This window comes from Maylandia zebra, linkage group LG13 (assembly GCF_041146795.1).
Source record: "Maylandia zebra isolate NMK-2024a linkage group LG13, Mzebra_GT3a, whole genome shotgun sequence".
Taxonomy (NCBI): domain Eukaryota; kingdom Metazoa; phylum Chordata; class Actinopteri; order Cichliformes; family Cichlidae; genus Maylandia; species Maylandia zebra.
In genome coordinates this window covers 16,575,759-16,597,535 of record NC_135179.1, presented here as the reverse complement: position 1 = coordinate 16,597,535, position 21,777 = coordinate 16,575,759, and the positions used below count along the sequence as shown (strand labels likewise).

General features: G+C 39.2%; 1 protein-coding gene across 7 annotated transcripts in view; it reads left to right on the top strand.

Moving 5' to 3' along the window:
* Positions 1-21,777, top strand: part of kcnma1a (potassium large conductance calcium-activated channel, subfamily M, alpha member 1a) — a 147,999-nt gene that overhangs the window by 22,963 nt on the left and 103,259 nt on the right. For all 7 annotated transcript variants that reach the window (XM_004551621.6, XM_004551613.6, XM_076891636.1 and 4 more), the window contains exon 2: positions 19,094-19,261. In XM_004551621.6, the coding sequence (XP_004551678.1) occupies positions 19,094-19,261 (168 nt within the window). The remainder of the gene's footprint in view (positions 1-19,093; positions 19,262-21,777) is intronic.

Sequence of the window (21,777 nt, the reverse complement as noted above, 5' to 3'; positions counted from 1 at the left end):
ATGAATGAACTCAAAAAAGAATCAGCTGCTTATTATAAACACCACTGCCTGTCTTATGATTAAGATGCACACCAGTGTTTATATCTACTTCTCAGACTGAATTATCACTTCTCTGATTACGCCACACAATCCTTTATTGACACTGGTCAAATCTCTCCCACTGGCGTCTTGCATCACACCTCCTATCTGTCTTTCGCTCTCAGCCTGGCTCTGTGTCTTTTTCTCCCTGTTCTCTGCTTCTGTCCCTCTCTCTACCCCCCGCTCCAAACCTCCCCTTCCCACGCACTCTGTCTCACACACCTACTGTCTGCCTGCCAGGTCTCTGTTGCTTAGCGACAAGCAGCGAGCGCTGGACTGCTCTTATGAGAGCGACGTTTGTCCATCATGATCTCATCCTTCCCTGTGCCGGCCGCACGTACGCCGGACCTTCTTTAAAGAGTTGAAGCGGTTTTCGGTGAAAAGAAAACTGTGGCAGAAGTGCATTTAAATCTAAGCATGCGTTTGAGGTTTTTGTGCTTGTACTGAAGCAATTGATAAAATGACTTTTAAAATGTCATTGATTAAATTTGCGTAGTTTATTGGAAAATGAATGCAGAGGCTTGGAAGAGGCTGAGATACTTATTGAGGCAATAATGAAAAAATACTGCAGTTGGAGCCGATGTTGGGATAAATTGTGACTTACAAATTAAATCACTAAGTGTATTTATTCAGCAATCAAACTTATTCCCATATCAGCTATTAAGTTTTGTAGACTTTCACTGTAGCATGTGGTACTCTAGATCAAATCTGAATTATGTAATTTCCTCATAATATTAACAATTTGAATCAAGTGTTTCCCAAACACAGTGGAAGTTGTAACTGAATTTATTGGTGTATTACTGACATCTTTATTTAGCTTCCAGTTATATTTTGTTATATGTATGTCTCCACTTATTCCAGATTCTCCCATATATATTTTCTGTTATTGTGTGATTAACCGAGGCTTGCCTTATTGCCTGTCAAATGTATCTAATTGTCATTTCCTGTCTGTCTTAATTTGAAGAAGACCCAAGTCCTGCAAGTGTGGAGACTTGTGTGGGCAACTGGCCACCACTGGTTGCAAGGAAAAAAATGTATATTCCCCCTCTGTTGGTGAGGGGATGGATGAATTTGGGCGCACAGAGGTATACAGTGCTGTACCAAAAACCTCCTTGCAGTTGCTTTGGTCACTAGCAGCTGTCATACATATTTTGCATGTAAAATATGAACTTCTGCAAACACTTGCCCTCTACTTTCTGAGCAAAAAATGCAAAAAGAGCAAACCAGAAACTGAGAACTTTTGCCTTCGTAGTGAAAATGATACCGTTTGTTTGCATGAGTGAGGTACAGCTTTTAATTCTAAGGTGAATGCTCTCCATTTCAGACTTGTGTCTGTGTACTTCTGCTTTGTTAGCAGTTGACAAGTGTTTGCAGACAAGTTGGAGTCTTCCATGTAAATTATGGGCAACCGTGGCAAGCTCATAAAGCACTCGCAAGATGGTTTTTGGAGAAACACTCTCCTTGTCTCTCCTCTGGGGCTAATCTCCGCACATATATACAATTTTTGATATGTGATCATCAAAGTGTTGAGTCTCTAACGACACATGTGATACAACACTGTTCTACAACAGCCCCAAACAATGCATTAATGTGCAAAGCAAATGCCTGATATCAGTCAGTTTGCTAGCTAGCACTGATAATATCGACCAAGTTGTTAAAAATTACTTGGTGGCCTCTTCCTTTCCATTACTTAGCCAAGATGGTGACCACTGCAGATGAAAAAAAAAAAAACCATACCGCATTTCATACTCAGCTTTAGACAGCATCATCTCAGTACTCACAGTAATCTGCGTGTAGCAGTATTAGGCAAACCAGTGAAATCAAAATAGCATGTGTAAGTGGAGAAGTCTCAAAGAAATGTGATACTTCTGCATGAAGTTTCCCAGTGAGTCTGCCTTCAGGTAATTGCCTTCACTCTCCCATGTTGGACTTGTTTGGCTGTAATGAGTCATTGGCTTTGAATTAAACCTTTTTTTGAATCTCGTTTTGGTCAGTCTTCTGTTCTGGGTTATCAGTTGCCACCACACTGTATGTTGTAATCTAAAGCTGTCTTTGAACATGCTTCAACCACTGCTACACCCCTCCTTACACGTCCTTGCTGCTTTTCATGTTTCCAGGCTGTGAATTTCTCTGTTACTTCATTCCTTTTGATTAGTCCTTTGGGGCCTTGCGGCTTTTATGTTGACAAATGAGCCCAGTGCTGAGGACTAAAAAGTACTTACAACAGTATTGATTAACACTGGCTATTAGCCAGTGGAAGGGGAAACAAAGACGTTCTCACAGTAAACCATAAGATGATATCCAGAGCGGGTTAAATAAATGCGCTAAGGCTGAAGATTAGCGATGCGGATTTACTCACTACTGCGTTTGAAGAGAAGCTCACAGGCTTGAGGTCACTTCACTTTGACGGGCACTCTAAGTTATCAAAACCTGAAGCTGTCTTCTCTATAACATAATGCACAATGTGTCCTTCACATAAACTGTTTGCATAGTTCTCTACTTGCTAGAAGAGACTATAGGTGCTTTAATTGCTATGTGTATTGGACATTCTATTTTAAAAGTGACCACCTTTATTAAACACTGACTCTCTCATTCCCCCTTATTGGGCGTATTGTTGCTTCACTATAAATTAAAACCCCCTGTCATGCAAATGTAACCGCAACACATTTTATGTCACTCTCAGTGACTTGTCCTTGGTTTTAAAAGTGCTGCAGTGATCAAGTGCAGACTGTGTGGACAGTGAAGGAGAGCTGATTCAGTCTTCACATCATCCCCTGTGAAAGCTGTTGCCAACTCTCCTTCTAACGCACCCTGACACATTTTCATTTTTGTGCTGAATTTTCCGTGTTGTTTATTCGAGCTTAACAGTGCAGCCTGTACCAAGCCTGCAAGGGTCAAATTGCTGAGTCTGGGGAGGTGGTTCTCTCCACCCCTACATGCACCAACCACCCCCACATCGCAGCACCATCACAGGGAATGCCTCTGTCGACCTCAGGCGAAAGGCAATCCCGCAACACTTTCTGTCAGCTACTCAAATCGCAAACCTGTTCTAACAACAATGGCGCTAACAGGAACGGACAGATCACAGTGGAAACCAAACCCCAATGCCCGTCTTACACTGAGCACAAACAAATGTAGTTGGGCTTGGGCACATAGTGGTTCCTCTAAGCTCTGTGTGCCTTGTCTGTGGATGTTTGATTTGATTGCGAAAATCCTTTGATTTGGTAAAGTTGGTCACCACGCAGTCGGAGCTAGACCGAGCAAGAGTGCCTCAGTCCTCCCCGGCAGCATGCTTTACACTTGACATCACATGGAGGCTTAATGCTGTGCAATGCATTCCAGCGTTCCTCCAAAGGCACTGACCTTTCTTATAAACGCACAGATTGGTTTGCCGTGCTGCCATCTTGCGTAATTACACTGATTCTCTGTAGGCTTAAGAATGTGTACACAAACTTGATGCAGTGTTTCATCCAGGCTTCGTCTCTCCTTAATGGATCTTGTTAGCTAAGGTCCTCTCTGTGTGAGGTCACAGTAAAGAAACGCAATCTTCCCCGTGGAACACATCGGGGGGCCTTGGTGTTGGCTGATAAGAGCGCACAAGCCATACCAATCTGCGCCATGTCCTCTCCCCAATTCCTTTTCCTAACTTCAGGCGTAAAACATGCAAATTCTGTATGAAAGAAGCTGATTTCTTTTCCCCAGTGGGAGGCGTGAGATCTAAATTTAAAATGATTAAATGAGCCTAGAGTAAGAAAATCATTTGCACTTCCATTTGTTAGCCTCTGAGCTGTTCTCAAATCAAGGTCACGGCTCTGAATCATTAGGCTCAGATGACTGCCTTTTTTACTGCCTTCAACAAGAACACTTCCCAGATAACATTGTTGACCTCTATATTATGCAATACAGTTTATGGACCTGATCAAACACTTTTCTTTTAGAAATCAGAAGACAAACAAGCTCATCTTTGTTTAGTGCTTCGCATTAGACAAGGAATCAAACAAGTAAATAAACAGATTAAATTTCAAACCTTTACTTCTTTTGCTGCTGTTCCACATCCGATGCATACCTACACCTCATCTTTAAAAAAACAAACAAAAAAAATCATATAGACGCGTGCACTCACTGGCATTAGTGAAAGATTTTAAGGTATTATTGCATCAGGATAAGATAAAGATACTGAGATCTGTCTCTCAAGTAAAGAGAGCCTAATCTTCTTGGTTTATTCTGACTTTTCTTAAGCTGGTGGAGGGGAAAAGTGAGTATAGAAGATGAGAAAGTGAAAAGAAATTAGGAGGAATTGGAAGGAAATGTGAATAGACAGGATAGACAAGGAGAGATGACACTGAGAATAGATATGGGGGGAATAGAAAGAAATGGGTACATGTGATTATACCTTTTAAAGGGTCTTTTTACGTGGCTGTTAGAGTGGAGAGGACAAAAATGCACAAATAGGGGGTAACGAGTGTGAAACTGTTGACGGGAGCAGTAAAAGCGGTGGCTTGACATGTTAAATGTGATAATGCATCAGAGAGGAACATATTATTAGGGATAACTTGAGCGGGTGCTATCCAAAAACCTGTTTTAACGTTTGAAGTTGATTTTGTAATCGAGTGAATCATAGCTTATCGAGGACATGCTGTTGCATATATGCAAATCTGCTTGCTGGGTGTGCTGAGAGACCGTGTTCGTACTTAGTCATTCATATCGTATGCATAGACTGCAGGACTCCCACCATGCAGCCTTTCCTGCTCACTTGTTGTTCTGTAGTTACACATTTTCTGGAATGACTAGTTCTTTAAATATCAGAGTTTTTTTTTAATCTCTTGTCGGCTTAAGCCAAAAACAAACGACAAGATAAACACCGAAGCTGTTTAATGCTTTGTCAACAGTGATTGATTGATCCAGCTGATTCAAAAAGTACACTGTTCCTGTTTGCTGATTTAAAAAAATGTGTATGTGTGTGTGAGTGAAGGTTGGTGTCCAAAAAGGTTGGATCGCTGTGTGTTTCCATTTAAGGATGCTTTGAATACTGACACATTTGGACTGCAGGCAGGTCCGTTTAGCACTCGTCCTCTTCTGCAGCAGTACAAACAAACAATATGTTTAGCATTGCCTTGTCAAATCAGTGAAAGTCATACACAAACTTGCATTGCTCCAAAACGAATATAGGCATCAGCCTTAATTCAGAGTCAGCCTTAACTAAGCCTTTGCATGTGTCCTTCCACTAATAATGCATCCTTTATACCATCAGGGATGCTGGCTTTTAAACTGTGCAAATATAAGAAGGCAGATGTTTCCCCGCCTCTTACGTACCGAGGACCAGGCACCCATATTTCAAAGGAAGAATTTCAGATATGGATTGGTTAGACCAAAGAACACTTTCCCATTTCCTCTCAGTTCTATCTTAAACCTTTTGATCGAGAAAGTAACGGCATTTGTTTATGTTCCTGCCTGGTGGAGGTTCAACTTGAATTTCTGGATGTAGCAAAGATCCTCGTAATATTTTCAGTCTTTCCCCTTGTGTACGGAGATTTCAACAGATTCTCTGGATTTTTAAATCAGATTATGTTTCATAAGTGACGAAATGCCAAACTTCTTTGTATTTTTCAGCTGAGAAACATTTCTTTGGAAAATGTACCCATGCGATCTTTCACAGAAATCCTGATCTTACTTGCTTAAGGGAGGCCCTCTGGGATGCTCTTTAAACCCAATCATGCTTCTAATTAACCTAATTAGTTGTGAAACATTTAACTTTTTTTCCTTTCACCATGAAACAAGTTTCTTGTTGAAATTCAATAAGCAAAGAAAATATCAGAACTTTTTGCTATTTACTGTTAAGTATTTGATTTAAATGATTTTCAAATCACATTTTATTTTGATTTAATTACTTTATCACAAACTACAACTACAAACTGTTAAAAAGAGAAAAGAGTGAGAGGTTGGCGGCCTGTTGTTTCCTGCCTTGTTTGCTTTCAACACTGAACGTCACTGCTTAGCACTACATACCAATCTGCTGCTAAAAGATTCATCTGCCAGTCATATCTGGATGTTGGTCTTTATAGAGCCGAGCCATTGATCAGTGCAGGTTAGACAGCAGGGAGCCAATTAGGGCAACAGCTACCATTTTGATTGTTTTCCGCTCCTGGGAAACACCTAAGCGGCCTGTTCTGCTCGGGATAATGGGGCCCCGATTTCATCTGTCTGTTGAACGCTGAGTCACTTATTGACAGAGAGCGAGCCGTCTGTCTGTATTTAGGGAGAAAGCTCGTTAAAGTGTTCCGAGGGCAATAAGAGATCAGGGCTACGACAGGTGGTGGCTGTTTGATAAGGCTGCTGTTGTACTGCTGTGTCTGTTGTTGTTCTCTGCACTGTTGAGTTCAGGTGTGACAGGTGTGGAAGAAACACAACTCTTACTTTCAGTTTAACAGGTTTCAGAAAACATTTACGTAGTACTTTGAAGCTGAAGTTACACAAGGAAGTACAAATTTAAACTCTCAAATGATCAAATACTGCAAAAAATGCCGGTCTGAATCTGTTTAGTACATGTAATTAATACATGGATATAACATACAATAGATAATAGTAAACAGCCTCCTTTAAAAAAATAAAAAAATAATTTAACTGTCTTTTACTATTCTGTAAACGCCATGCCTGACTTGCTAATTAGTGAGTCTATTAAAGACACAACACAGTGTGGATACTGTAATTCATGTGTGCCTAAAAACTAAAGAAAAAACCCTCCAACATCACTGTAATTAAATTGCTCTGGTAAGTGATTAGTTTGAGGTAATCTACCAATAAAATGCATTAAAGCTGAATGACTAGAATACAGGTTTAGACAGGAGAGTGTTTTTACTGAGTCTTTGATTTTGTTTGCTTGTTTTTAACGAGGAAGGAAAATTCATTTTCCTTGCATTTTTTTAGTAAACATTGCCTGTACAGCATGTAATGCTTTTCAGACCCAGTAAAAAAATGTTATAGTCTTTAGGAATCGTTAACTAGTAGGTTTATACCTTTATTAATGATGATAAAATTAAAAACTGGCCTCGGTTGTGTGACACAGTTATTGTGTGGTGTGCGCCTTAGTTTGCTGTGAGCTCACTTCAGGCTCTGACACAGGTTACAAACTAGGAGAAACACTATTACCTCTTGATTCATAGGTGTGGTAAGCGACGTCGACACAGACTGTGGTCCAGATGAAACAGAAATCAGTCGTTGGCCTGAGCATACATACACACACACACATAGGCAAGCAAAAATGTCCATCGCCCTTGAACGAGCGAAAGTCCAGATTCTGAGAGCAATAATAGAAAACAGAGTGAACCTTCACAGAGTGGCAGCACAGATATAGGTTGGAGGTTTTAAGCGGCAAGAGCATCACAAGGACAGTGTCATTTCAAGTAAGGGTCACAGTAGCGTTTAATGCAGAGAATATAGTATAAGACTACGGCGGGCCACGAGTGCCAAAATGAATACTTTGTTAAATATTTAATTAAATCTGTCAATAATTAATGAAGATTTGAAATAGATAAAAAAATGTATTAAATGTTATACATGAAATAAATTTAAATTTAATTTAATTATTTCCAAGTGTAATTAATTAATGACACAGTTAATTATTTAATGAAGTAATTATTTAAGGAATGTTGACACTCTACATAGGACAGAAAGTTTCTATTTCAAAAATGTGGACTATATGGGAACATGTAGATGTCTAAATGAGAGTAGTTATTATAGTTGTCATTATGTTTTTCGTTACCATTTTTTAAATTTAGTTTCCAGAGCAGCTTTTCTCACTGAGTTTTGTTTTGATTTTTTTAATATTTTGTTGTTGGTTTTTCTTTTTCCTTTTACTAAAAATAGGTGCATTGTGTTTTTCCCTGAACAGTATCATTTTTTTAAAGTTTATATTATTTATATTTTTTACTTTTATTTTGTTACAATGTTTTGGGTTGTTTTCCACATCCAGTTTATTCCGTGCACTTCATTCCTCTTGTGTTTCACTTACTGGAAAAACTAATCTGAAACCGCCTGGAAAAATCAAGTCCGCATCCCAAACAAGAGCACAGCAGGTCGATTTAACATTTCTTTTTGGTTAACTATAATAACCTCAGTCTAAGTGCTTTTAGGACCTGTTTTTGGCCATGTTTTGTTGGGCTTTTCTTCTATTCACTGCTTGTAAATTCATTCAGGCACACTCGTGGGCTGCAGTACAAAATGTCAGAATTTAGCCTCAGGTCATTTCTTCACTGATGGCTGTAGTATGATAAAAGCTGATGTCACTCAAGCATGTTTTCTTATTTATTTATTTTTATTCCACCTACTTTTAGGTTAAGCTTAAAATGCTATGTAACCAAATCTGGGAAATTATTGTGGGTTACTGTCTGGCCCACAAACATGTTTTGGTTGTGGTGTTTCTTACATGTCCACAATGTAAGAAAATAAAAATAAAAATCCAGATGCGTAACTCTGCAGTAACCACTGTCTTTTAATTTTCAGCATTCACACTGAATGGATTGTTAAATTGACCAGGAAATAAAAAAGTGTTTCCATTCAGATCTAATTTGCACTGAAAACGAGAATGTGAACATGTGTGGATCGCCATAGTAACAAGCCATCATCAGATTGATGATTTAAAAGAAAGAAAATATAGATGATAGCCTGAGCCTGCTGAGAATCAAATGACCAATTATTGCAAGGCCACAGCATGTGGAGGAGAATTTGTGGTTGTCTGTAATGATTTTACATTTGTGGTGTGTTTTCTCCTTGCACAGTAATTTGTTAAATTTGCACACCTCCGTCTAGATCTAAGTTATTATGCTTTCTCACATTCTGACATGATCTGAAGTCGCGGGGTAATGGAGTGGAGGCAAAGCTCTGCAGATGAGGCGACAAGCTTTTTGTGGGAGGCTGACAGCTTGATTGACAGTTTCTCGCCTTGTTTAGGTTGAATTAAGGTTCGCAGACGAGAGCAGAGGTGACTGATGGGTGCAAATTCCAGTGATGTAATCTCAGCCTTCTACTTGGTTTAGAGTAATGGAAAGTGCAAAGAAAATTATTGTATTGATTTTTAGGGTCTGAAACTGCTGTTATACCATTTATTGCCCAGACACACCGAAAACTAAATGAAACCAGCAGTTAGTGGTATTTGTTTTGTTGTCCTGACTGAAAAAGGCTCTTTTTTTTTTTTTTTGTTACTGCCAAACAACTTCACCTTAAGGAGACACAGCAGGCATTTGTTAATTTTCTCTGCTCTGTAGCAGATCAAATGGGGAAAAAACCCCAACTTTCATTCAGGGTATTTTATTATATACCCTACAACTTTAGTATGCCCTCATTTAAGCCACTGGCCTTCTATTATCCGCTGACATTAAGATGATAAAACTCAAAGACGTTACGGATGACAAGTGCTGACCTTTCAGTCTTGCAATTTACTGCATCATCTATTTTTATCCTGGACCACTGGGGCTTAAAATGTTGTATCAATGGGAGAGGTGCAGTACAGTATTATGAATCGATCGGACTGTACATTCAAGATATTTCTTTCTGTCAGCCTCCCTCCAGTTATAAGGCAGCGCTAATGTGAATGTGTCTTTATTCTGTCTTCTGCTGTATGAACAGAGGGACGTTTTAGTCAGCATCAGCTGCCATCAGATCATATATTCATGTCTTATCATTTTTCTCTAGCTAGCTGAAGAGACGTTACAATCGGGACAAAGAAAATGTGCACTTGAACAGCAGCCATTAGTAGGACTGAGTTCATGCCCTGTTGTGCAGATGGGCATGCTGTCCATCAGAGATGCAGAGAGATGTAAACCGTTTGGCTTGTCTTCCTGTTTTGCCGATATTGTGGATGTTATTTATATAGTTCAGTGTCTACAAATCGTCTAATCCTTCTCTGGCCTGCAGTGCTCAGGCACAGAGGGGCAGCACAGGGCTAATGTGCTTCTGGAGATGGACAAACTTCTCAGCGGCACTGATGGTATTTTGTTGATTGATCACACTGTGATGACGTATTTGAAAGTGTCTGCATAGTTTGGAGTTTTGACTCACAGCATTGTCCTAATTTATGAAAAGCTTATGATTTTTTTTCTTTTTCTTTATGAACCTAAACCCTTGAGCTTCAAATTTCAACAAAAACATTGCTCTTTTCTATAAATTTTCACATTTAATGCTTTACACAATGTAGAAAAAATTATAATGTATATTATTGTTTTTTGATTAAGATGAATTACAGTTGTTTTCTTCCATTCCTGAACAGAAAAATGAATTTTAGTGTCTGAACATCCTGCTTCATTAAGTTGTGAGTTTTGAGTTCAGTTTGTTGATTCAAATTTGGACATAAAAAAGAGAATTCTGATTATTTGCCTAATAAATTATAATATAATTTGTCTTACTTTAGTTTTAAAAAAGTTTTTTTTTTTTTTGTTTAGAAGTTTCTAAAGTATTTTCTTGTTTTTATGACAGGTGGTTTAATAAATGTATTAAGCTCTGAATAAATATTTATCCTATATTTAGTGCTTTGGTTCTCTTGACTTTGCCCCATGTTTTCATTGCTAAGGCACTTTTAAAGTACACTTCTGCTGTTTCTGTCTAGTTGCTAGTAGACTTTTCTCAGCTGGAATCTGGAACTTGACACTTTTTAGATGCAAATAAATCAGAATCAAAATACTGTAATAAGGAAAATTATGTGTCACAGTTGCTCCAAGACAGTAAAAACAGTAGCTGAGTAAACTAACTAAATTATAAATGTACAAAATCTAACAAATGATTGAAATTGATTGAAATAACCCACATCAATGTTATCATTTTATTATTAGCTATAACCGCTAGCCGTTACCTTAAGACATAGGTGTCAAACTCTGGCCCGTGGGCCAAATTTGGCCCGCAGCCTAATTACATTTGGCCCGCGAAGCCATACCAAATTACTATTAGAGCTGGCCTACTGGTATTATACAGCTAATATATATATTGTTTAGTATTAAGCTTTGCTTGTTCCATATTCAGTTTTTCAGCTAAACTTGTTTGAGTCCATAAGAAAAGATTCATTCTTATATCTGGAGGAAGATTATTTTTTTTCGATAAATATTAATGTTAGCCCGCGACTTTGTTCCATTTTGAATTTTGGCCCACTGTGTATTTGAATTTGACACCCCTGCCTTAAGATAACAGATAGCTAATGTGGCTAGCAGCTAAGGCTAACTACTAATAATTAAGCACCTAAAGTTAATGTGGCTCTGGCCAGATTTACATTCATGATAATTCCTTATTACTTTAATGGTTTTAAGACAGGAGCTTTTCTGACCTCTTGAAATTCAGCGCTATGAATGTGAAATATTACTGCATCCTCTTAGTGAGAGCAGGGACTGTGTGTCAGCTGAAAAGCGAGGCACTGCTGGTATTCATATTGTCGCAAATGAGTATCTAATCCAATAGTGACTTTTAGTATCGATTAGTATCTGAGTGGGAATTTCTTTTTGACAACAACAGATAGGATATTTGTGCTGCCCATGGCTGGGAAATTAATCAGATATTATTTTCAATTTCAATCTTTGCTTCCGGGGATTGTGAAAGCAAGATCTTGAGAAACCCATTGTGCCACTCTCTTTCATAATACTCTTGATACATCTTGTGTTAGGCCCCATAAAGTCACTTTCCTCCAGGCAGATTTAGTACAGAACATATACATATTTGTAATTTTTTGGGGGCATAATCTACAAATATGGGCACCATCCAGATTTTATTCCAGTCCGTACCTGAATTAAACACGTTAGCATAACAAGCCCTCAGCCTATCATTTAAAATCAGAACTTTGTGAACTTCTTTCTCTGCGCTTTGCAATAACGGATCTGGGTTCTCAAGGGGCAACTATGAAATAAATACATTTATTTGATCATAAAAACCAACTGGGACAATAACTGAGCTCATTTCTTTGTTGCAGAGATTTGCATATCACTCGGTAATAGCCAGTCTGTAACATTTGGCCTCCATAGTTCTATATGATTCAGTAGGCGTGGTTTTTACACAGGAATAGCTTTTCTCCTCACGGTGTTATCATATCCAGCCTTGCACCTGTCTATGTGGGCTTTTAAACTGGTTACTAAGGAGAGTGTGTGTTCTTCCTCCGTGTTCCCTTCTGCTATGACCCAGTGTAGGGCTGTAACCCAGGGACACTGGGTAACTGTACCGGCATTTAAATAGCAAACAGGGGGAACGAAGCATGTTATGAGATTCACTAGTTTCTCATCTCCCAGGGTGAGGCTATAAATAGCCTCTCACAGTGGAATAGAGTTTTCCCCAGCAATGCGAATGAAAGCCAGAGGAACAGCTGCGTTAAAGCCAAGTCCGGTTAGATCAGCCGAGTCAGACGGGCATGGTCCTCTCTCTCTTTCTCTCTCCGTTGTCTATTCTTTCTGTCTTTTCCTCTGTCTCTTGTTCTCTCACTCTCACTTACCATTTCTCTTGCTCCTAATCTGTGCCGCTGTCTGTCTTTCAGCTACTTGTTTACCCCCCTTGTCTTTCAGTATCTTTGTCTCTCTGTCGCTGTCCTCTCCTTCTCTGTCAGTCGTGTGTTTGCTCAGTTTTCCTGTCTCTCTTGATGTCTTTTAATTTCTGTCTCTGTCATTATCTCTGCTCCTCTTGCTTTATTGTTCTGGCATTCTATCTCTCTGCCTCCCTCCGAGTCTTTGTTTGACTCAGTGTCCTCTTTTACCCCACAGTCCCTGTGTTTTTGTCCCCGTCCTGTAGACTTCTCACTGTCAGTTCCTCTCTTTGTCTTCCTTCCTTCCTGTGTCATATTTTTTTTCGTGTTCTGCCACTCTCTTGCTCATTATTACCAGCCCTCCCCTGTGTACTCTGTTAATTGGTACAGTCCTAATATTAACAATGTTCATCTATTTTTGGAAAGAAGATTCTTGAAGTAGGTGAACTACATATATTTTAGGCCTTAACGTGACTCATACTAATGCTTCTGAAGTTCATTTGCAAATGCTTTTATGCACTGATGCAATACTAAAATTAATAATGTTGATTTATCTAAAAGACTGTAACGCAAACTGTAATGTGATTGGTTGGCATATTCGATACCAATTATGTTTATTTCTGCATGCCGTAACCACTGACACACCATCATCAATTTGAGGCACCAAATTGAAATACCCACTCAAAATGAGTGAAATAATGCCGGGATTCCAATATACAGTCGCCGACCAGTTTGTTAGGTGCCCCTGTTTGACTGCTTGTAAACAGAAATGCCAAAACATCCAATCGTCTGGCAACAGCACGAGTTCATTCAGGCATTTAGATATGCTCAAGATAATCTGCGCAAGTTCAAACCAAGAATCAAAATGCTGACTTTGAACATGGCGTGGTTGACCAGGCTGGTCTGAATGTTTCAGAAATTGGTGATCTGCTGGGATCTTCCCGCACAACCATCTCCGCGATTTAAAAAGAATAGCCTAAAAAAAGAAATAAATCCTGGGAGCGGTGGTTCTCTGGGCAGTAATGCCTTGTTGATGTCAGAGGAGAACGTCGGACTGCTTTGAGGTGATAAGAAGACGACAGCAACTCAAATGAATACTTTTTATAACAATAGTATGCAGAAGAGCATCTTCACCGAACCTTGAAGCAGATTGGGCTACAGTAGCAGAAAACCATACTAGGTGCCATTCCTGTCAGTTAAGAACAGGAAACTAAGGCTAAAGTTCACATAGGCTCTGCACAGGGTTGCAAAAATGTTACAATAAGTTACAACACTTGTGGTTCCAGAAGTGTTTTTGTTTTTTTTGTTACAGCGATGGTCAGGGGTGGTAATGGCAAGGACAGGGTTAATGCTCCAGCAACCTCTGTTTAAGCAGATGTTTACAGTGTGTTGCCTATGTGTCATGTGACAGCTCACTGTAGAAGCTTGAATTGTTTAATTTGCACCAGGAGGGAATTATTACATTTCATATATGCCTGTGGGGAACTGAATAATAACACCTGTTAATAAGATGAACTGAAAACAATAAAATGTAATATGATATATATATATATATATATATATATATATTATATACATCATGTTTCTGACCACCAGGTGAGCATTAGCATCCAACCATATATTTTTTGTTTAAGTCTTTGCTTTTTTCATTATTATTATAATATTTACTTTTTTTGTCCTTTGTGGACTTTGGTTGTAAACACATTTACTGACTCCTGCGGCTCCCTCTCTGAATCCCTCTCTCTCTCTCTCTCTGTCTGCCTGTCTCGCCCTGTTTGACATCACAGATGTGTTTATATATAGCCAGCAGATGGATTCTCCCATAACAGTCTGCTTCACTGGCTTTCTGTGCGTGAGCTTAGCCCACCGCCGGCCGCTCAAATAAGCTAGAAGAAATTCTTTGTTTACATTATGTCTCCTGATCTGCCTAGCCTTTAGTTCGTGACTACATCCATTATTCATGTATTCTCATTCACCGTAAACGCACTCACATGCATAGAGAGAATGTTAAACGTCAGTGCTGCTCAATATGCTATCGCTGTTCAGTGTGCAATACAGGGAGTGCAGAATTATTAGGCAAATGACTATTTTGTCCACATCATCCTCTTCATGCATGTTGTCTTACTCCAAGCTGTATAGGCCCGAAAGCCTACTACCAATTAAGCATATTAGGTGATGTGCATCTCCGTAATGAGAAGGGGTGTGGTCTAATGACATCAACACCCTATATCAGGTGTGCATAATTATTAGGCAACTTCCTTTCCTTTGGCAAAATGGGTCAAAAGAAGGACTTGACAGGCTCAGAAAAGTCAAAAATAGTGAGATATCTTGCAGAGGGATGCAGCAGTCTCAAAATTGCAAAGCTTCTGAAACGTGATCATCGAACAATCAAGCGTTTCATTCAAAATAGTCAACAGGGTCGCAAGAAGCGTGTGGAAAAACCAAGGCGCAAAATAACTGCGCCTTGGTTGCCAAGATGCCACTTGCCACCAGTTTGGCCATATTTCAGAGCTGCAACATCACTGGAGTGCCCAAAAGCACAAGGTGTGCAATATCAGAGACATGGCCAAGGTAAGAAAGGCTGAAAGTCGACCACCACTGAACAAGACACACAAGCTGAAATGTCAAGACTGGGCCAAGAAATATCTCAAGACTGGTTTTTCTAAGGTTTTATGGACTGATGAAATGAGAGTGAGTCTTGATGGGCCAGATGGATGGGCCCGTGGCTGGATTGGTAAAGGGCAGAGAGCTCCAGTCCGACTCAGACGCCAGCAAGGTGGAGGTGGAGTACTGGTTTGGGCTGGTATCATCAAAGATGAGCTTGTGGGGCCTTTTCGGGTTGAGGATGGAGTCAAGCTCAACTCCCAGTCCTACTGCCAGTTTCTGGAAGACACCTTCTTCAAGCAGTGGTACAGGAAGAAGTCTGCATCCTTCAAGAAAAACATGATTTTCATGCAGGACAATGCTCCATCACACGCGTCCAAGTACTCCACAGCGTGGCTGGCAAGAAAGGGTATAAAAGAAGAAAAACTAATGACATGGCCTCCTTGTTCACCTGATCTGAACCCCATTGAGAACCTGTGGTCCATCATCAAATGTGAGATTTATAAGGAGGGAAAACAGTACACCTCTCTGAACAGTGTCTGGGAGGCTGTGGTTGCTGCTGCACGCAATGTTGATGGTGAGCAGATCAAAACACTGACAGAATCCATGGATGGCAGGCTTTTGAGTGTCCTTGCAAAGAAAGGTGGCTATATTGGTCGCTGATTTGTTTTTGTTTTGTTTTTGAATGTCAGAAATGTATATTTGTGAATGTGGAGATGTTATATTGGTGTCACTGGTAAAAATAAGTAATTGAAATGGGTATATATTTGTTTTTTGTTAAGTTGCCTAATAATTATGCACAGTAATAGTCACCTGCACACACAGATATCCCCCTAAAATAGCTAAAACTAAAAACTACTTCCAAAAACATTCAGCTTTGATATTAATGAGTTTTTTGGGTTCATTGAGAACATGGTTGTTGTTCAATAATAAAATTATTCCTCAAAAATACAACTTGCCTAATAATTCTTCACTCCCTGTAATGAGAACTACTGTCCTGTGATTAAACTGGCATCCATGGAGGTCTTCACATAATATATTATTGAAAAAACAAAATAGTAGCAGTTATTTTGTAACAAGATGGAAATCCTTGTTTCATTTGAAATGAAATCATTGTAAAGTAAATGTAATGTGCAGTTTGTATTTTGTATGAAATGTAATTCATGAAGGTAAAGCCACAACTGTGACCAAACAGATGACTGCAGGGATTTTTAACATGCTTAAAATAAATAAAACAAAAAAAACAGCAACACTGCAAATGGCAAAGAGAGCCAGAAACAAGCGATGTGACATTTGCACGACACACTGTAGTCCTGGTGTGATGTGCTGTGCTCCTGCTGTGGTATAATTGTGCAGCATGTGAGGTTTTGGGGTTCTTCTGGGTGAGAAGTAACTGGTGGGCATAGACTAACACACACCCTGTCTGGAGTGCTATCAAGTGTCAGTCAGAGTGAAATCGTAGACATCCCTGTGGATGGTGACATGTGTATGTGCATGTATACAAATTTTCCTGGGTCTTTGCCGCATGCTGGCAATGCAATAAAGTGAGTGGATGAGTGGGAGTGGGAGAAATTCAGTTAGATGTAAGTACCGGTATTTAACTGTTTGCAGTGTGACATATCCGGTAAGCTCTTATACAATAAAGTTTCATGGTGGGAGCTTGAACTTTATAAAACGTTGATAACTTTTTCAGATATCTTGGTTACGGTGTGATTAGTGGAGGACTTAAGGAGGAAAGAGAATGGGATGAGACGGGGTAGTAGCCCCTGCACATGCTACAGTAGCCTTAAATACCACTGGTATGCTAACAAATGGGTGAATAAGAAACCGTTGCAATGGGTTTTGTTGAACCACTGTGTTTAAGAATGCATTGTAATATTAATTTATTTTAATTACTTTTAAGAAAGTGAACAACAAAACAGCAATAGCACCTCTTGTGTTGAACAAAAATATTGAACGCAGGCTGGTGAAGTGGACGATAATTATCTATTAGAACAAACACAGCACTTAACTTTGAACCAGGCTATATCTGTCTCAGGTCAATGCCTCATTCACTTTTTCTGCCAAATAAAATGCCTGAACCGGCTGTTATTTATTTAAATGATATTAAGCTAAAGTTTCTAAATGTTAAATGTGCTTGATAGCAGCCTGTCGGAAATACTGAATTCTTGTGGTGCTCAAAAGCAAAGCTGAATGCTTCACGTCACTTTCACGATAGGTACTTCAAAAGTTTGTGAGTCTCCAAACGCTGAGTCATTTAATGAGCATATAAACCATAACTAACCGAATTACCCACTGGAGTACTGCGAGGCCCAACGGCAGAGCTGGATAATAATCTTATGACTAAGGCAGGCTTTTTTAGGGTCAGTTTATTGGCATTGTTATGGGTTAGAATGAAATTAGGAAAATGGCAGCTGTGTCCATGCCATATCATTATCAAATATAATCCAATTTAACCAGACAATCCTCTTGAAATGGACAGAGCACTCTCTTGGGCTCATCTGCTCTTTAGCCCTGCAGAAATACTCAAGTTGCAGTCTGGTTTGTTTTCGTATCACATGTGGGTGTGCATCGGTCACCCCAGTGGTCAGCTGGCTTTTGGTTGCATGTCTTTATTGCTTCATAAAGTTCTAGGAATTATGATGTATTGGGTTTTAAAAACAAGAATAAACTCACTGTAAACACTTATAGTTTTCACTCGTCACCATTTTTGAATTTCATGGGGTCATCACAACAAACGTCCCACACTTACACAACAGGGACACTAATTTTACTTTGTTGACATAGCACATAATCTGCTCTGATGGCTACTTGTCAGATGTCACTGTGAGAAGGGACATGTAAAATGTTTTCCTAGTGCTACATGTGCACTATGAGGCTGTTCCCACAGAGTGGACCGATGCCACATAATCCAGGGGCTTTAAAGTTATTTCAATTCCAGGCATTCTCTATGGACTCCATTTATTATGCCTGAATATAGGTTTTTTTTCTTTGAGGAAGACAAAAGTGGAGGAAATCCACTTGCTTCATTTTCTGGCAGAAGGACAAGGTAGCAGAGTGCTTACTTGTATCAAATCAGGAATGAGCGAATTTCTAGAGAGGAACAGCTGCATGCAGCGACTGTGCCAAACAAAGCATGTCAATGAAGTGCCATGCAACTCTGCTCACTCAGCCAGACACGAGAAGGCACATTAAAAGGGCTGCATGAGAACAACAGTTTACCCCGAGGAACAATTATGCCATATGCGCAATAAAATTAGAGTGGCCTCATACACATCTTGTTATTTGACTTGAACACACATATTCACCATTAATAGTAGCAGATGGATGCTATGATGGCGTGATGGGTGCAGTGACACCCTTTTTTTTTTGTCCTAAAGAAATGTGTAGTTTTTTAAGGGTATACATAAGTTCAGAAACTTATACTACGTACAGTACATGCTCTCCATCTCCTACAGTCTTTTAACATGGCTGCTCTTTTGCAAACTTTCCTTGATATATATTATAGAAATAGTTCACCAAGATGTGTTTGAAAAGTGGGAAGCCATGCGGGCTGTTAAGTGTGCCATCATTTTAGATCCACAACAACCAGTTTGAAAGTTTTTATCAGGTTTTTTTATTTTTTATTTTTATTTTTTTAGAACTGTTAAGTTGCAGTATCCCCAGAAGTATTTTAGGCTCATGCAGGTATACGGTGAGTAACCCGAAGTTCTGCCACTCAGAAGGAACATGAACATGATGCTGCCAGGATGCATAGGCATTAAATGGGAAGTGTGGAAATAATGGATTATGACAAATTGCCTTACTGTGGGGGATAACGTATAATTTGTTGTTGTTAAACAAACTGACTTATCTGCTTATAATCAACAATGTGTTCCTGTCGGTTTCCTTAATTTGCCTACTCAGATTTCGTTTCCGTTTTTTTTCTAGGAGGCTCAGAAGGTGAACAACCCCGCCAACAATCAGGCAGCCGACAGAGCACCAAAGGGCCCTGATGAGAAGGAGGAGGCGCCAGCCAATGAAGTGGGATGGATGACTTCAGTCAAAGACTGGGCCGGTGTCATGATCTCCGCTCAGACACTCACTGGCAGAGTTCTTGTAAGTTTTCGCTTTTCTGATGGGGATGAACATGTCAGATACCAAACCCAGACACACATACATCAGGTCTTTTTTGACATTAATCGTTTGGCCCAGCCACCGTTAACTAAGTGCAACAGTTTGGTCTTTCCTCTGGCAAAAGGACTGCACATAGTGTTCACAATCAAGTTGGCTTTTGGATAAATCCACTGCACAATCCACTGTCGTGTACACGTTTCCTCACCTTATTTATACAAGTCCCACTGGAGACATACTGTAGGGCAATTCATTTTATCCTAGCAGAGGCTAGTTGAACATCAGTTGGCTATTTGGCTGGCACTGTCCGGCCTTTTTTGTGCTACAGTGTCCTTTCTGTGGCCCACTGCAGCTCACTCTGCTATATGAGTTTGCATTTATTTTTGTGTGTGGGTGTGCATGTACATACTTAGATGCATATGAGGAAGATTTGTTAATGTTTGTTAACAATGAACTATGAAGTAAACAAACTCCTTGTCCTGTGTTGCTTTTAGTCGCCTTTTTCACCCTCAGAATTTCATTGTTTAGATATTGCAAGTTTCCATAGTTTGGCACAGAATTAGCTGGTCTGTGTAGTGAGGTATCTGTTAAGTTGGATACATATCCTAAAGGATGTCAAATTCTCTTTCTGTTTCTCCTGTTGTTTGATTTTTACTATGACAAAGCTTTAGAGAAACAGCTTTTAATTTTTAAAAAGAAAAAAAAAGTCTTTCCACCAGCACAGTTGCTGATGTGTTCTCCCTATAAGCATACCCATATGTCCTCCACACACAGTCTAATGTCTGAGCACAGAGAGTTAACTATGAGCAGCATGCTACCTCTGTTACCTTTTAGACTGGCTGAGTTATGGAAAGACTTCACAGCACTTGATTAAAATTGAGGCCCATTTAAGTGTTGGGCAACATAGTGTATACACGGTGCTTAGACTATTTATTAGTCCACCATCTGGTGTAAGGTTTATGCCACAGCTGCCCTAAATTAACAGTACTGGTTATGACCAAAAATCTATTTTTATGTTTCTGTAATGGCTAATCCACAATTATGCATAAGGTCTTTAATCGAAATGATATTTTCAATGCTAAGACATAATTATTACTATCCATGAATTTTTCAAATGTAAAGTTTTATAGAAAAGCTGAAAAAAACCTAGAGCACATTATTTTATTTTTTTTAGATTAACATGCCAAATTCCAGTTTACTTAGTATTTACTTATATTTCTGAAGACAGAAATGTGTTTTAGTAGTTGAATGTTATGCTTGATTAGTGTATCAGCTCAAATTTGTGTGTAAATATTTTCATTGCTGAGGTTGTTTTTTTTTTTGGTTTTTTTTGTGGACTACCACAGTTTCTTTTTCTGGGCTTTTGTAATCATTTGTGATAATAATTATGTTTTCCTGCTAAATGTCTATTAAGGTTACAAATGAGCAACATTTGCTGACTGGCTCTGACGTTTACTTTATAATTTTGCTATCATGCTTGACTAATTTGACTTCTCAGAGACCAAACTCCTGAACTCGTCCCTACATCATTACATAAAACTGACTGATTCTCTGTCCAGTTCTTGTGTAATTGTCTGTTAAATGGTGTCTGTTTGATATATGTATATATGTATATATATTAAATTCAGCTACAGAAATAGGAGCAAATGATGTGTTTTTTGCACAGACTGCTAGCAAAATGTCTAAAGATATAATTTAAAATTGATTCTTTGCTAAGTTGTCTTTCATGTGTAGACTGGATGGATTATCCCTGAAGTTAGATATCTTTTCTATGCCTGGATGATTCATCAATGTTAAGTTTCTTAACTACCAAAAAGAACACATTTTTCTAAAAGGACAGACACGGACTAGACTAGATGTACAAAGAAAAACTTTCAATGACCTTCACAAAGCCTGGAGAACTATTGCTAAAGACCATTTAAAAATACTGATGGGTAGCTCAAGAATTTTACGACAGAACTATAATAATAATAATAATAATAATAATAATAATAATAATGAAACACATTGCATTTGTATGTTAGTCAGGGAGCATCTAGTGCTCATTTTACATCTCATTTTACATCAGCGTATGAAAAGTAGGTGTGTTTTGCACAGACATCTGCTGTGCATCTGTGGATTGAATGGAGCAGCAGTGGGAGTGAGGAGAGAGATGGATCCAAACTAAAATACTGACATTGTTAATGTTTGCTGGAATATGACATCTTCCTCATGCCTGGTGAGAATAGCTCGCAGTTGAGAAAGATTCAGGCCTTTCATGGGGAAGAAGATAAAGAATCCCGAAGGGAACTGTCAATTTACTAAATGAGCCTCTCTTTCATCACTTCCCCACTCACACAGCTCCATTGGCATGGACACAGCTCCCTCTTCCCTTTCATCTCCTGCTCTGACTGAGTGCTCCCAATCTGCCCTGTATGTACATTGGTGTGTGTGTGTGTGTGTATATGAGAGAGAGTGAGAGATAAATCAAAGAAACATATAGGGAGACACGCCAACAGAGA